At 50.3% G+C, this 17,266-nt stretch overlaps 2 protein-coding genes across 2 annotated transcripts; both read right to left on the bottom strand.

The window, feature by feature from the left end:
* Nucleotides 1–2,002: 2,002 nt before the first annotated feature.
* Nucleotides 2,003–12,454, bottom strand: elk1 (ETS transcription factor ELK1). The gene is made up of 11 exons (XM_070967900.1): nucleotides 11,444–12,454; nucleotides 7,937–8,145; nucleotides 7,569–7,754; nucleotides 7,267–7,440; nucleotides 6,961–7,104; nucleotides 5,919–6,332; nucleotides 5,534–5,678; nucleotides 5,248–5,396; nucleotides 5,025–5,108; nucleotides 4,327–4,428; nucleotides 2,003–2,991 (listed from the first exon to the last, which is right to left on the bottom strand). Exons 1-11 carry the CDS (start codon nucleotides 11,466–11,468, stop codon nucleotides 2,893–2,895), a joined length of 1,731 nt encoding a protein of 576 aa, XP_070824001.1. The 5' UTR covers nucleotides 11,469–12,454; the 3' UTR covers nucleotides 2,003–2,892.
* A 1,412-nt stretch (nucleotides 12,455–13,866) lies between these two features.
* uxt (ubiquitously-expressed, prefoldin-like chaperone) lies at nucleotides 13,867–17,090 on the bottom strand. The gene is made up of 6 exons (XM_070968935.1): nucleotides 16,821–17,090; nucleotides 16,300–16,381; nucleotides 15,996–16,063; nucleotides 15,523–15,630; nucleotides 15,027–15,090; nucleotides 13,867–14,781 (listed from the first exon to the last, which is right to left on the bottom strand). Exons 1-6 carry the CDS (start codon nucleotides 16,910–16,912, stop codon nucleotides 14,719–14,721), a joined length of 477 nt encoding a protein of 158 aa, XP_070825036.1. The 5' UTR covers nucleotides 16,913–17,090; the 3' UTR covers nucleotides 13,867–14,718.
* Between the last annotated feature and the right edge of the window lie 176 nt (nucleotides 17,091–17,266).

Below are 17,266 nucleotides of genomic sequence, written 5' to 3' on the forward strand. Positions count from 1 at the left end.
CATGACGGCCACTTTAAAAATGGTCTGGACATTACCCAGAATGCAAGAGGCTTACTAATTGATATAAAAACATTCTTCATGTTCTGCTGGTGAGAGAAACGTGAGCTCGATGTTTTGGCGGCCGCGCTGCGAACACGGACACGGCGGCCATTTTAAAAAACCACGGAGATGCAGCGTTTCCTCCTTTAAGGCTCGGCGCTCTTCACACGATAAAAACACGTCGTCTGCGGTACAAAAATAGAGTCATGCTGCGAAGGAGCGAACAGTCGAACACGATGGCTTGGTGCTGCGTTTATGGCGCCGCCGAGACTGGGAAATCACAGCGCCAGGGACCGACCCGAGGCTGAACTGAAGGCGGTGAGCACGAGCGAGCGGAAGGATCGAGGCGAGGCGGCTCTGAGACCCGGGTCCAGTCTGATCCATGAAGAACCAGAAACTTCAGTTCAGCTTCACTCAGGTCCTGGTGTGTGTGTGTGTGTGCGTGTGTGTGTGTGTGTGTGTGTCAGCGGCCTCGTCGTCACGCAGAAGCATAGGAACACGTCAGCAGCGTCATCACGAGGAGCTTCAGCTCCGCAGCAACAAGAACGGCAACGACAGCAACAGTCGGGGGTCAGGTTACCGTGGCAACCACCACAGCATTATAAACAACAATAATAACAACAACAGTCTTCTCAGAACCACAGCATGTCAGTGCGAATACTGACGGTTCAGCCTCACTTTGGATTTTTGGGGAAAAGCAGAAACGTTAAACTTCCTGTTTGTAGAAAACTCAGTCTCTGATTGGTTGTTTCCTGTTTGTAGAAAACCCAGTCTCTGATTGGTTGTTTCTGCACATTCTGACGTTGCCACAAGCTCAGACTCGTCAGATCACGTCAGACCTCAGAGGAGCGACGCCAGGCGCTCGCAAACAGCCGATTAGCTGACTGCTTCCTCCAGTCTGGACTCTGCGTTCAGTCAAAGGTTAAAGGTGACTTCCTGACAAACTCCAGGTCTCAGCGGTCGACCTCAGAGTCACGTAATGAGCAGAGTCGCCACACACGGCTCTCAGCTCCGTTCGTGAAAACGCCGTCAAGTGTGGATGAAGCTGCGAGGAGCGTTCAGGTTCAGATGAAGAGCTGCAGCGTTGGCGGCTCCACCTGAAGCTGACGGTGTGTTCAGAGCTCACCTGAGCTCGACTCCTCCAATGAACAGAAAGCGATCGTTCACACGGAAGCTTGTGGCAACATCACAGAGTTCTGACCGCAGGATGTCTGGAACGAACGGCGGCTTAAAGCAACACGATGCAGCTGCTTCGCTTCAACAGCCAATCAAAATCATTCTGAGGGAAACGGACTGAACGCCTCCACCACAACCGGCAGCCGTCGGCCGTCTGTTGTTTGGCTGCTCGAAAACTATATTTACTGATTTCGCTGAAACTGATCGAACTTTGTGGAGAAATAATTTGGTGATGGTCAGAAACGTTACTTGTTGCTAAAGTAACTGCTAATGTTAACGTTAGCTCAGTTAGCTGTGCAGCTAGCTGAGCTTGGAGCACCGGGGGAGTGTTAGCGTTGACACCAATGGAACAGGAGCTCTGGACCACTGGGGGGAGGAGGAAGAGGAGGGGTGGGGCAGCGGGCAGTCAAATAGGACCACTAGCTACATGGCTAACTGAGCTAACTAGCTAATGGCAGCTAAAGTTAGTGGTGACTTTAGCAACAAGTGAAGCTTTCTGTCCCTCAGGAAAGTCGATATCAGAGTCCTGGTCCTGGTCTTGGTCCTGGTCTCACTCAGAAACTGCAGACGCACCAAAAAACAGCAGCTGTTGCATCATGTTGCTTTAAATTGATGCGCAGTGACTAATCAATAAGACGAAGACGTCATCGAGCCTTTAAAGACGAAGGAATGTGAGCGTCCTCAACCAAACCTGGACAGGTCTGAGCCGCTGCAGTCCACAGGGACAACTTCTACAAAATATACAATCTGTCACTCAAAGGCTCTCTGAGAGAAAGAACGTGGCTGTAAAAACTCCACCATCATCATCATCATCATTCCTCCTCTGTGATTGGTCAGTTCAAACCGATGCAGAGGATTCTGTCCAATAACAGGCCATGCATAACTGGAGAAAGGCTGCGGCCATTAAGAGCGAAGCAAAAACAATTAAACAGACGAGAGTTTAGAAAATGTTCAACTGGGAGTGATTAAAACCAGCTTGCCCAGTACCGTCGGCAGCCATGACGACCACGACGGCGGCTGAGGATCAAAGGATGTAAAACAGGAAACAGGAATAAATAACCACCAAAGAAAGACGATAAACATCACAGAGCCCCGAAAAGACGGCGAAACATTCGTGATCAACGAAAACCCTCACGAACACGGCGAGCTTCAGCTCAAAGTTCCTCTTCGGTGACTTCCTGTTTGACGAGCGGACAGGAAACGGAATCAGTCCTGACGTCAAATCAAAGCTTCTCTTCTCAAACAAACTGAGTCTGAACTGAAGCGTCGCTCCTTCAGACCTTCAGCTCATCGTTGTACTGCAGCTGAAGGCCTCAGTAGAAGAAGAAAAAGCCCTCCACCTCGCCGTCCTCCATCTTTACATGTTACCTTTCAAAGATGTGTTCAAAGTCAAGAAAAGCGGCTGTTTTCATCAGGGTTAAAGGCCCAGACATCCACCTGCATCACTGGAGGCGTCCGGAGGCTCTGACCTTCAACCAGCCGGAGCTTCTGTCCGGTGAGAGGTCCCCATAAACCACCTCTCCCAGTCTAACCAGTCAGGCAACGGTGCCCAAAAACCACGTGGTTCCTGGTTCCTGAGAGTTTCAGAGTCAGTCCAGATCCAGTTCTCCTCCGACCCTCCGGGAGGCGAGGCCAGTCCTGTGCCCAGCGAGGAGCTGCCTGAAGCGGGCGGGGAGCTCAGGGTTTCTGGGGGCCGGGGGACAGAACCACGGGGGTGGACAGACCGTCCACGCTCAGAGCCGGGATGTGGATCTGATTACTGCCGTTGGTGGGAAACTGAGGAGGGACAGAGAGGGAGGAGGTCAGCACGGAGCTTCACCACAAACACCATCACACCGCCAAACTCCAATAATCAATACGTAATCAATACAACACTTTGAACGGACTCATTCTGCATGAGTGAAACCAGATAAAAGTCTGTTCCAGCTGCAGGTCTGACTGAACACACTGATCTTCATCCCGCTCCAATCCTATACTTCTATATCACGCACGCACACACATACACACATACACGCACGCACGCATGGACACAGAGTTCGGTGAGTCCTCTTCATCTTCATCATACATCTGTATAATCTGCTCTGAGTGTTTCATCTGTTCATAAAGCTTCAGTGTGTGACCTCGTTCACTCGTTCACTTTGTGTCTCTGTGTTTGAGCATCAGTGCTGGTCAGTCCTGAAGACCCTGAAGCCCCCAGCACATCTGCAGCAGACCTCTGCAGGCTGGGGGGGCGACACTGTGCCACAACAGCCACACACACACACACACACACACACACACACACACACACACACACACACACACACACACACACACACACACACACACACACACACACACACACACACACACAATCACCATCATCAGAGGAAGAAATGTCCAGTGAGTTCACTCATTCACTCAGACATGAACACATGAAACCAGAGCAGTGTGAGAGGACCGACAACCAGCAGAGGGCGCCGCGCGTCTGCTGCTTCCTGTCAACTGAAGCTGCAATGATCCTCTGTGAGCTGCTAACAGATGGAGAGAAGATGAGCCAGAAACCTGCAGAGACTGTGTGTGTGTTTGTGTGTGTGCGTGTGTGACCTGGATCAGGTACAGGTACATGCAGTGCAGTGTGTGCGTGTGTGTGAGGCTGTGAAGGTGAAGCCGTTTGTTTCGAACCTGAAACTGAATCTGTGTGTTTAAGGAGCTCTGCAGTGAAAGCAGCTGATCATTAAACAACAAACAAAAGGTGCCTGTCAGCGATTGGTCCAGGTGAGTTCTGTGGCCCCTTCCTGACAGCACAAAGCGGGTAGAGCAGGTGTGTTCCTGCGCTGGCTGTCTCTCTCTGTACTGCAGACCCGTCCTTCAAACATACATGTGTGAAGGTGTAGCTACTATTTAAAAAGTAAGTGTAAGACACACACACACACACACACACACACACACACACACACACACACACAAAGCTTTGACGTTTTACTTTGGCGGGTCACTGTCAAACACTTCTTGTTACATACTTTGAGGACTTGAGAACCAGGCTTTTATTTCTTAAATTCAAACTCTTCCTGCACGTTCACACTGCACCTGACTACGACCAGAGATATGAAGAGCGGATCTGTCTATTACCTGGAAGGAGAGTTTGGCCGGGGAGCGAGGAGCGATGGGGCTCAGCGTGCTCCAGAAGTGGATGGTGGAGGGAAGAGGACTGGGAGTCAACAGGACCGGAGTCTGGACAGACAGAGAGACAGTCAGAGAGAGACAGAGAGATGGACCGAGAGAGACAGTCAGAGAGACACAGAGAGAGAGAGAGAGAGAGAGACAGACAGACAGACAGACAGACAGACAGACAGACAGACAGAGACAGAGAGACAGAGAGACAGACAGACAGACAGAGACAGAGAGACAGAGAGACAGAGAGACAGAGATGGATCGAGAGACAGACAGAGAGAGGGAGAGACAGAGAGATGGACCGAGAGAGACAGTCAGAGAGACAGAGAGAGAGACAGACAGAGACAGACAGACAGACAGACAGACAGACAGAGACAGACAGAGAGAGAGAGAGAGAGACAGACAGACAGAGAGAGAGAGGGAGAGACAGAGAGACAGAGATGGACCGAGAGACAGACAGAGAGAGAGAGAGAGAGAGACAGACAGACAGACAGAGAGAGAGGGAGAGACAGAGAGACAGAGATGGACCGAGAGACAGACAGAGAGATGGACTGAGAGAGACAGTCAGAGAGACAGTCAGAGAGACAGAGAGAGAGAGAGAGAGAGAGAGAGACAGACAGAGACAGAGAGACAGACAGACAGAGACAGCTGTCTACCAGAGCGTGGGAGGTGATGACCGTCGGGGTGAGCGTGTTGGTCGCTGATCCAGGAGCCAATAAACTGTTCACAGCTGCGTTCACCTGCAGGAGGAACACAGGATGTGATGTCACAGGATGTGATGTCACAGGCCTCAGCTGTCACAGCTGTGACAGACGGTCAGTTTTAATGACCTATCACTAATGAACTGGTTAACGATCGTTAAGGTGTTCAGCTGCAGACCTTATCCAGAGAGAGTCCGGGGGGGAGGGAGGGGGAGGAGGGCAGCTCCAGGCCCCGTGGCTTCTTCGGTTTGGGAGGAACGGAGTCCGACGTCGAGGTCACCGGAGGAGTCACGGCCGAGGAGGACATCACTGGAGGGATGGAGGGATCTGACGGAGACAGGAGGAGGTGTCTGATCTGATCTTATCTTAACATCGCCTGTGCCACTGCAGCAGCACAAACATTCAAAGGTGTCTCTGTCAGCTCATGTGACGTCTCCTCAGCACGTTCAGTCACTTCCTGTTACCTGTTACCATGTCCTTGGCCTCCTCCTCCATCCCCGTCTCCACCACCAGCGGCTGACCTCCGACCCCGGGCCCCACGCAGGGCGGGCTCTCCACGATGGTGAGCGGGGACTCCGGTTCCCCCGAGCCGCAGATCAGCTGAGGAACCTGGAAAGAGAGACGCCACGAGTCATCGGCCTGAAGCACGACTCGGCAGAAATCTGCCAGGCAGAGATCTGCCGTCCAATCAGCATCTACAGAGCTAGTCCAGGCACTCGTGTCGTGACCTTTACGGTTTACGACATCATCACACCGTATGATCACGTGTGTCTGAGTTACAGCGGCTGACGCTCTACGTGTCACATGACTTTCAGCAGGTTTAAAACCTCTTTCACCTCCTCCTCTCACCTCCTCCACCTGTTTCTCCTCCAGAGACACCATCTCCAGCAGCTCCTCCTCTGACGGCAGGTTCTCCTCCTTGATAACAATGGGGGGAGGCGGAGGGCGGGTGGGGGGAGGAGCAACGGCAGGAAGAGCGGCCGCCATGGCCGCCTGCTGCTGCTGGGGGGGAGGGGGGTTGATGATGACAAAGACGGGTGGGGGGTGAGGAGCAGTGTGAGGGGGGAAGGCGGCCGGGTTGGCGACTCCCCCGCAGTCATCCTGCTGCAACCCCTGGGGGCCCGTCGACACCTGGGGGGGCGGGACGGGACTCATCGACCCCCCGACTGGACCCAGGGGGATGATGGGCGCGAGGGAGGACGACTCCCCGACGCTGGTGAGATAAATGTGAGGAGGGTCGCTGAGAGGAGGAGCAGGAGGATTCTGGGAAAGAGAGAGAGAGACAAGACCTTCAACACAGAGGACGGGGTTCAGAGTCTTGGAGGGGGGCCGAGGACGGGGGACGCTGGTCAGTTTGGACCTGACCACCATCTGTTTTTTTTTTATTATTGTTCAGAGCTCCAGAGAAACTGCCGTCCGGACCAACAGGTCCCTCATGTCTGCAGAGACATCAGAGCTGCTGTCCACAGGATGAAGGACATGAACGCTGACTGAAAGCTCCTCTTCAACGGCCCCAAAAACACCTGAGCTAGACTAAAGTGACTCAACGGCTCTTTGTCACATGACAGGAAGTTCAGCTCTGAATCAAAGCCTCCATTGATGCTGGGGAGTCTGAGGTTCAGAGCTGGACCACATGCAGGACGTTCAGGGTTTGAATCCCGTCACGGCGGCTCAGCGGTGAGCCTGAAGCTCCTCTCGTCACATACGAGACCATCGACGGCCGACTTCACACAACAAACCAGATTCAAACTCCAGGTGAGTGTGAGGTGAGTGTTACACGGCACATCAGCTGAGCGATCAGACTGACTGATGAGACAGACTTCAACGTCCTCTGAGACCGTCACCACATCACTTTGACAACACGAACAAGTTCTTGGCGCCTGATACTGACCTGTGATTGGCTGGCAGTGCTGGCTGGTATCTGGGGGCTGAGCGCCGGAGTCGGACACGGAGACGGCTGAGTGACGATCACCTGGAGGGCAGAGTCAACAGCACCACCTACTGACGGAGAGGATTTAGACTCCAACACACAGACCTGAGGAGGGGGGGGGCATGGGGGGGGAGATGGGCATGAGCACAGAGGAGCATCCAACACAGACAGACAGGCACAGGCACAGGCACACGCACACACACACACACACACACACACACACACACACACACACACACACACACACACACACACACACACACCTACCTCTCTGGGCATGCGGTCCACCTTGGGGGCGGGGTCTTGCTGCAGCAGCAGCTCTGTTTTGATTGGCCGTGGGTTGGGCGAGGCCTGCAGTGATTGGATGGTGAAGGTGGAGTAGAGGCCTGATTTCATGTAGTCGTTACGGGAGCTCTTCTGGGAGCTGCTGGGCGACGAGCGCTGAGCATCAACACAGAAATCAATCAATCGATCGATCGATCAACCGATCGATGAATGAACCGGTCAGCAGACATTAACGTTACTGTGTGTCCATGTCCTGCATTAAGACAAAGACAGTCAAAGCCTACCTGGGGTAAGCCCTTTGATGGACAGCTTGGGGTCACGCCCCCCAGGCCTTTTGATTGGCCGTTCTGTTCGGCGTTGTCCCGCCTCTGGCCCTCCTCTCCGTTGCGGACCCCCTCAGGCAGGGAGGGGTCGGGCTGACTGACGAACTTGTAGACAAACTTCTGACCGCTCACCTTCTTTATGATGTTCTGAAGGAGAAGCAGAAGACCAGATCCAGGAGCCAAACACAGCAAGAGAACATGAAAACATGAGAACGACAGAACGTGAGAACAAGACAACATCAGAGCTTCAGATGTTCAGGTTATGACAACATGTTGCATCAAGTGTTCTACATGTACGCCTGTAGTATTGCAGTAGTACTAAGCAGTACCTTGTCGTAGTAGTACCGCAGTGCTCGGCTCAGCTTGTCGTAGTTCATGTTGTGTTTGTTCTTGCGGAGCCCCCACAGTCGTGCCACCTCCTCGGCGTCCAGCAGCTTGAACTCTCCGTCCTCACCCGTCCACGAGATCAGGTGACGCTGCCGCTGGTCCTCCAACAGGTGGAGCAGGAACTGCCACAGAGTGATGGAGGGGTCCATGGCTGAGGGGGGACAGAGACAGACAGACGGATGGACGAAGAGACGGACGGACAGATGGAAAAAAAACACATTTTTTCTGTTTAGAAAAACCAACCAAAGTCTTTCGTTCTTTACACCGTCACACGCTGCACACGTCACACTGCCCGAACCGTGTCGTTATTAACATATTTCATAAAATATTTCTGTTCTTCTCGTAGTTTTCATCAAGTAATTTTGAAGTATGAGGTAAAAGATGGTACTCTGGTAATAATGCAAGTACTTCAAGCACATCGAGCAGCTTGTAACGAACACACGCACGCACGCACTCACACACACGCCCCTGATGGAGAGGATGACACTGAAGACAAGCTCTTCATCAGGAGCTGAACCTCTGAGCATCTTCCTCTCAGGTCACAATGCAAATGAGCCTCATCACCATTGGCTGACCTGTTACACAACTAACCTATCAAACACGCTGGAAACCATCACCATGGTGAGGGACCTGTCATCAATGGTAACCGAGACAGAAGGCCCGGGGGGGGGGCTGTCTGTCTGTTTGTCCATCATCTGTCTGTCTGTCTGTCCATCGTCTGTCTGTCTGTCTGTCTGTCTGTCTGTCTGTCTGTCTGTCTGTCTGTCTGTCTGTCTGTCTGTCTGTCTGTCTGTCTGTCTGTCCCTGAACTGACTCACTGCAACAGTGAATGGATGAAGCAGCTGATCTCAGTCCTCCGGGTCCCTCAACATCAAAGCCAGAGCCTGTTGACGGTTTATGTCCACGGAGACGTGGACTGAGCTCCATGCCGCCTTCATCCCAGTCTGACTCACTGGGAGCTGACCAGACCGACCACAGCTACAGACGGCAGGAGCCACACCAACACAAGGTGATTGATACGGATCTGATCAATCACAAATGAACTGTCCAAACTGGAGCTGAAGGAGTCGACAGCTCATCGTAACACTGTGACACTGATCTGATCGACACGGTGCTGCTGATCGGATCAATAAAAGCATCTTCTCATGTTTTCATCTGCTGCACGCAGAGGGGGACAAACAAACCACCACAGAAGAAGAGTGTGGTTTCCTCTGCCTCTGTCCACTGACACCAGTCTGTCAGTCAGAGCTCAGCTCAAGGATACTCCCAGTACTCCCAGTACTCCAGTTTCTCCTCCTGCGTCCGTCCTGTGTCTGACTCTCATCGCTGACATGTGATCAGAAACGTGTCGCATCACCGTGCGTCAGCGCTGCCATGACAACCTGTGAGTATTACATCACCGGCTTTACCCCGTCTCCGTGGTGCCAGCCAGCATCACGTCTGTGACGAGCGAGGACGTGTTCAGCGGTGTCAAACGTCCTCGAAATGACCACAGACAGCTTCTTCGGCCAATGAAAATGCTTCTCAGTCTTTTTCTGTCCATCACGTCATGTCAAAGCCATTCTTGTCTCAGTCCAAATTGTCTCACATCACATTTGTCCTCACAATCTGACAAAGTACCCTCGCTCAACCATCTGTTGGTGAAGCGTCCTCAGCTCCAAAGAAGACTAACGGAAATGACCCGAATACGACCTCTAATGACATCATCACTGATGGACGTTTGAGACACTCCTACAGGAAGTGAGACTCTGCTCCCGTTACGTTCTTTAAACTTCATTTCAGGTGTCTTCTCTCACCAGCGACCCTTCGTGCTGATGAGGTCACAGTCAGAGTTTGAGGACGTCCTCGTCTCGTCTTTGTCCAGAATAAACACAAAACGATCCTTTTTCATCCCTAACCTGAAGACACGTCTGAATCGTTGTCTCCGCTCTGCTGTACTCGTGTGAAGGACAGTCTGAAGTCTTGTGTGAACGAAGGTGGAGCTTCACGTGCGAGATGAATGGACGCTGCGTCGCTGATCGACGTTAACCGATCGTCCTCGCTGAGTCTGCATGTTCACCACCAACTCCCACAATTCACAAGGACCGGCTGCCATGTTGGCAGAGGGACAGTGGAGGCGTGTCCACCTCTCATCATCTCAACCCGCTGAGCTCAAAGCAGTTTGTTTTGTTCCTGATTCAGGATTCGTGGCTCCATTAAAATGTCTTTTCAGGCCAAAAGGCTTCAGCTTACACTGAAATTCACTCATTTCTAACTTCATTCCCCTTCTGCGTGTTAACGAGCTGCCGTCATGTGACTCTGTTAGTACAACTGGACATAAACGAGGACTGAATGACAAACACTGAAGATAAAATAAGTCATTTCTGAAGTGAATCTGTGTTCATCAGGATCACGGTGAACGAACAGAGCTGCAGCGTTAATCTGATGAAACCACCTGACAGACGAGGGAATGAACAAGTGTGTGTGTGTGTGTGTGTGTGTGTGTGTGTGTGTGTGTGTGTATGTGTGTGTGTGTGTGTGTGCGTGTCACTGATCATATCAATATGGATTTAACAGAAGTGACATCATGAGGACAGAACGTCTCTGAGGTCTGTGTGGTTCGTTTGAAGGTCGAAGGGCAAATAAAGAAAATGTCCCGGATGGACGGTGGCCTGTGAGCAACATTAATGTTGTCTGTCAGTCACATGACTGTCTCAGTGATGAACGCTGTGGTGGATTTTAGAGACACCAACAGACGTTTTACACTCTACAAAACCTTCAACGAGGAAAGCAAACAGTTCATGTACAGCTCTGCTCGCTACTGCGTTTCTCTACTGCGTTTCTGTACCCTGTTGTGCTTCTGTACTGTGTTTCTGTACTGTGTTGTGTTTTCTTTGAGGTGTGTCTTTCCCAGTGGTCATGAATAATGGTAGCACGGTGGAACGGTGGTAACACTGTCGCCTCACAGCTAGAAGGTCCCAGGTTCGATTCCCGATGTGGGCGCTGGGGACGTGTCCTCACCTTCAGTGCCTGCTGCTTGATGCTGCATGTTCTCCCCGTGCTCACCTGGGGTATCCTCCATAAAAATACCCCCACTAAAAACATGCAAACTGCCCCCCATTCAGGTGTCTCGGAGATGTTTACAACCTGAAAACACACCTGAGGGCACAGTCTCTAATTCCCCAGGTGTAGTGTAGACATGTTCTCAGGCTGCAGGTTTCTACACGCTGCAGACAACAAACAGGTCCAACCCAGCACCTAATGTTATGATAACACACACGCAGGCACGCACACGCGCACACACACTGAGCTGTAGGCCTCAGCAGCGTCCACACACCTGTTGCAACGCCGCTGCAGCTCCTCTACAAACTGCATAGGAACACACGCAGGGCTGCAGCGCACACGCACGCGCGCCCGCGCTGAGCCGTATCCTCCATCACAGCCTGTAAACAGCATCAGCAGCGTCTTACCGTTGATCAGTGGGTTGGAGTCCATCTTCAGCTCAGGGTTGTGTTTCTGGCGTCCGTCTCTCTGCAGGCTCAGTCCTCCATGCTGCTGTGTTATGGTGTCTGTCTGTCTGTCGGTCGGTCTGTCTGTCTGTCTGTCTGTCTGTCTGTCTGTCTGTCGGGTTGTCGGAGCAGCTTACAGCTGTCAGAGCCGGACTGAGGAGGCGACGTTCAGCAGCTTCTCCCGCGACCTGCTGGCGTTATGTAACCGCTCCGCGCTGCCGCCGCGCTGCCGTCCCTCCATGCTAACACACACTGACCGAGAAGCTGCGTCCAAAAACACGCCGACAAAAACCGAAAAAGTCCAAACATGTGTCCGAAAAACAGGCGCATTTACAGCCCCTATCCGCACCTCATTTAGTGCCCGTAACAGGCTGGTGTTGACGTCTGGTGCTTTTTAAGAGCACAAAACGTGAGTTACCTTTGTTTCTGTCAATGCCCGTGAAGTGAGTTTAGGTGTTTTCATTTCCGCTACATCGCTGTCTCCCTCTGTCGCTGAGGATGTGTTGACAAACGCTGCTGGGAGCTAGCTGCCGATGCTAACGCTGGCAGGCTAACGCGTTTTTTGGTGTTAAAATTGTGTTATTTTCATATCCTCGGAGGATTCTAGAGCCGCCGGTTAAACGACGGGCTGCTGCTCGTGTTTTAGACCTCACAAAGTTTCTCCAACTTCAGGGTCTTCCGGGGGCTGAAGCTGCTAGCCTAGCATGTTAATCAGCTAGCCTAGCCTAGCCCAGACCGCTGCTGTGACAGCCCCCCCCCACCTTCCTCTCCTGCTGGTGCGTCAGCCCCAAAACAGCGCTGCTGCCTGCGGACCGGATCCTCGGAGTTGACCGGAGACCGTCCAGCGTCCTCAGACGCGGATGAAAAGTGGTTTGTAAGATCCGCCGGAGTGTTTCTGCGGACCGAAGCCTCCGTCCGCAAACACTAAACTCATCACTTGGATGTTTTTCGCAGTTTCTTCCTGGTGGACAAACGCCTCTTCACCACTTTGACCACAGTCAAGTTACCGACAACTCAAACAGTCACACTTCCAGGAATGGATTTCAAGATAAAAGCACTTTTCACTCCGTCCGCTGTAACTATCAGAAACTTAGGCCATGATGGATATTATGGCTATCATTTGGATATTATAGACACTGTTTTTCAAGTCAATGTCCATGAAATATAATGAAACACCTAAATAAAAAATAAATAAATAAAATTGATAAGAAAATTCTTTTTTAATACTAAAAATACTGAATGTAGTGCAGCTGGTGCGGGTCTTCTTCAGGTAACTCGGGTTCAGGATCTCATTTCTAACATCCTGACCATGATTCTGGTGTCTCCATCATCAGATAAAAAAGGTTTCTACACCGATTTCGTTATTGTGATACTGACGTGCATGTAAGAAAATGTTTGGTAAAATGAGATGGGCTTTTATTTTGGAGGAAAACCGTCGCACTTTGCCGGAATTCCGGTATTCGGATCGTTATTGTGAAACTTGACGCAGCGCGCTTCAGTAGTGGGATGGTGACGTCAGACGCTCTGTTGCTGTTTGATCTTCATCGAACCGACAGCTGCTGCCGAGGAGCCGCTGAGCAACGCGTCCGACCAAGAGCTTTTTCAAAATAAAGCTTGTGTGGTGACTTCCTGTCAGCCAGAGCCTTCGGGCCTCACACAGCTGTGACCAGTCAGACTTCAGATGAAGTCTCGGTCAAGACTTCAATTTCTCTAAAATCCAAATTCTTCTAATTTTACATAAAACAAATCCAATTTCTTCACTCAATGACTCTTCTTCTTCTTCTTTTTCTTCAATTTTAGAGCAAACTAAAATTTGAACAGTCAGAAAGTCAATCTGCTCATGAAGACCACGATGTGTGGTTAAAAGCTCAGACAAAGATGGGCGACTTTACAACTACCAGGAGTTTATTCATCACTCTGCAGTTTGAGCTTCAGTTTTAGAGGCTGCTGCCGCCAAGGAGCCGCTGAGCAAAGCGCCAGAGCAGTTAGACGCTGTTGGTCCGATGGTGGCAGGACCAATCAGCTGCAGGCATCCAGCCGGCCCTTCATGAAAAGACCCAAACTGAGGACGAGTGTGTGTGTGTGTGTGCGTGTGTGGGAGTCTATTTCAAGAGTCATCTCTCGGCCTCTTTACACCACCACCTCTATTTAGCATCAGTTTCCATGGCAACAGGCTCGGTGTTGTTGAGAGCAGCCTCCAGTTTTTATTACGACTGTTATGAAATGCATCACATCTGCTGATCAGAGGACGCCATCGTCATGTCCAGAGACTGCGTCAGAGCCACAGAGGTTCAGAAGCACCGGTCTGAAGTATCAGTACACAACTGGAATACACAGTGTACTACAAACATGTAGTACAAATGAGGAGTCTGGACCAGGAAGCTCTGGGCCATCCACATACTTTTGACCAAGTGGTGTATTTTTTTTTATTTTTAAGTTAGACAAACATCCACTCTGCAAAAAGATTTACAACATAAACGAGAAACAGCAGTCACTTCCTGTGACCTTACTTTGAAAGGTCACAGATACTTCCTGTCAGTACAGTTACAGTCTGCCATTTTTCTCATTAATAAACGGAGAACATGAAGTCAGACAGATGTTTTCTTTGTGCTCAGTTAAGCTAACAGTTTCCCTCCACTTCAAGTCTTTGTGCTAAGCTATGCTAAACATGTCGCGGACACACGGATGGAAGTGATGTGGAACATGTGGAGAACAGAGAACAGAGAACATTAAGGGGCCGCTCAGTGTGCACAGGTGACGCTCACATCAGCTGCTGTCAGGTTTGACCTGCCTATGGGTCATTTTCCCCTCAGCATCGACTGCAGACACAATGAGCTCCTGTCAGTCTGCGATCAGGCTCCTCCTCCTCCTGTTTAAACCTCCTCCATCCATTTTAAAGAGGATCTGAGTTTTTATATAAGACTGCATTTTATCAGCTCACTGTGACTTTTGACCTCTGGGTGAAAATCTTTTGGCACGCTGATAGTTGCTAACATGCTAACAGCAACATAAAGGCCTGTTGAGTTTATGGCCTGTTTTTGAGCTTCTATTTGTTCGCATGGAGTCAAATTATCTCCATTAGCAGTCTGCTGAATTAGCTGTTAGCAACTCCTGTTAGCTGCTCCTGTTTGGAGGTGTCCTTCTCCTCCTCTGTTTGAATATTCTGTCCCTTCAGAGGCTGAATATTTCAACATCCCTCCTCAACCGTCCTCTGGTCGACCAAATTGTGGACTCGTCTAGAAAACTTGTCTTCCTGTGCTCTCTGGTATGTCTGTCAGTCCCTGCAGCTCCCGCAGACCCTGAGGAGAAGAAGAAGAAAAAGACAGCAGCCAATCAGATGTCTCCTCTACTGACTGAAAACCTGACGCAGATAATAACGAGACAAATCCTTGAGCTGCTGGATGAGCTGCATTTATTGTTGAGACACAGTTATTATTTAATTGACAGAAGAAGAATTCATTGATCAATAATGATCAATATACCCGTCAGCTGACGCTCTGACACTTGTTCTAGCTTCACGAAGACAATGAAAGAAGACACTGACCTCCAGCACCATGCGGATGTTGGCTTTAATCTTAGCTGAGTCTTTGGTGAGCTGCTCTGTGAAGCTGAAACACACAACGTTAGCATAGTTAGCATCTCTCACTCATACAAATGGACACAGTTAGCACTGAGCTAATGTACAACTGAAATTCTAAGAATGTTTCCCCAAAGACAGGTTTTCATTTCAAACTGTCCATGGATGGAGTTGATGGAGCGCTTGTCTGGTCCTGTTCGGAGTTCGGTTTCTTCCCACTGGAGTAGACGGGGATTGAACCAGCGACCCTCTGACTGGTGGACCACGCACTCTACACCCACTCCACCCCCTGTGGGTGGTGATTCACCCTCTGTCTACTGAAACCAACGCTATTTTGTCTTCTTGTGCAGATGCAACAGAACTGTATTTCTGCTGGAGGTGGACACTTCCTGCAGATAGAAAACCCCAGAAGAAGAAGAAGAATGGTTATTGGTTCTTAGTGTGTCTGTGATGGTGAACTGACGCTGTGAGCTGGCTCGTCTTCTTGTCGATGAATCGCAGAGCTTCGTCGTGGGTCATCTCCACAAAGAAACCGTAACCGACCGCCACAAAGATCCTGGACGAGTCCTCCCTGAAAGAGAAGAAGAGAGGGCGGGGTTAAAGCGGATCCTGGGTCGTCCTTTCAGCACCTCCTGAAACACCTGGACAGGTGTGTTTTGGTTCTAATCTGACAGCTAATTTAAATCTGTGGTGTGTTTCCTTGAGGAGCAGCCGAGGCCTTTAACCCCAGCAGAGGGACTTCATGAGGGGCAGGCCTCCGTTACAGACAGACCTTAACGTCCACTTCTTGCTGCTGTGCGAGTGTATCTGCTGCTGTACTGATATGTGTGTAATCCTGATGACATCATCCCCTCTGTCACAGTCAATGACACAGTTTTTAACTGATCAGTATGAATCATGTCGACCAGTTATTGATCAGTACGATCAGCAGCTTACACTTCAGCCTGGACGAAGAAGTTACAGCCAAGATCAACTTCAGTCTTCAGCCGCTGAGAACCCAGCTCCTGCAGGAACACACACACACACACACACACACACACACACACACACACACACACACACACACACACACACAAAACAGGAAATGAATGTAAGTCTATGTAATGCCCAAAAACGTGATGGAAACACGACTGTGTGTGTGTGTGTGTGTGTGTGTGTGTGTGTGTGTGTGTGTGTGTGTGTGTGTGTCTGTGTGTGTGTCTGTGTGTGTGTGTGTCTGTGTCTGTGCGTGCGCGCGCACCTGAAGACTCTGGATGGTGTTCTTCAGCTGCAGGTACTGAGCGATCTTCTCATAAACTGCGTCTCTGTTCTCTAACACCTTCCTGAGAAACACACACAGTTTCACAGGTTGACACAAACTTAAAAATTTTATCCACACAACGAAGTGACAGAGTGCATCATGTGTTCAGACCAGGACTAAAACACGAAACAACATAAAACACAGGAGCAGGAGGAATCTACACGTCCTCTGATTCTAGAAGCTAAGCTCTGATTGGCTCTCCAGGACACACTGGACAGTTTTATTCGACTCTGTCTTCCCTCTGTCCAGATGTCTTTACCATCTCTGACATCTGAAATATAGAGTCTGGATTAACAGTTCCAATGGGGACTGTCTGCAGAGAGTCCACTGGACCATCGGAGACAGTCCACTGGACCATGGGACAGAGTCCAGCGGACCGTCAGACACACAGCGCGACAGAAACGCGGATATGATGCCGTAAACACGTGCAGAAGCTCCTTCAGTCGTTTTGTGTCTCTTACTGTAAATCTGTCTTCAGAACTTCGTTGGTGAAGTTTTCATACTGCAGCACCTTCTGAGCCACGTTAGCATTAGCATCAACGGGCGAAGTCATCCTCACTGTCTTCTCCTTAAACTTCCGCTTGTGATGAAGATGAAGTGCAGCGGTAACACGTTGAATGTCTGGCGGACGTTAACGTTAACGTTTCTACGTCATTACCGAGCTACAAACTGTCCGGTTAGCACGCTGAAGCCTCATGAGAGCCCTAATCTGCACCGGATGTGGATTCGCTAAAAACAAGTATTTCCTGATTTCAAAATAAAAGCAAGAAACACTAGTTCCATAGAAGTGGAGTCAATAGAAAAAAAAACAGTTGTAAAAATTGTTCCTTTGCTTTAGTTTTGTTTGTCGTACTTATGAACAACGATACATTCACCTGTTATTGATGTTTTCTTTAAATGACAAACT

This window comes from Chaetodon trifascialis, chromosome 8, assembly GCF_039877785.1.
Source record: "Chaetodon trifascialis isolate fChaTrf1 chromosome 8, fChaTrf1.hap1, whole genome shotgun sequence".
NCBI lineage: Eukaryota > Metazoa > Chordata > Actinopteri > Chaetodontiformes > Chaetodontidae > Chaetodon > Chaetodon trifascialis.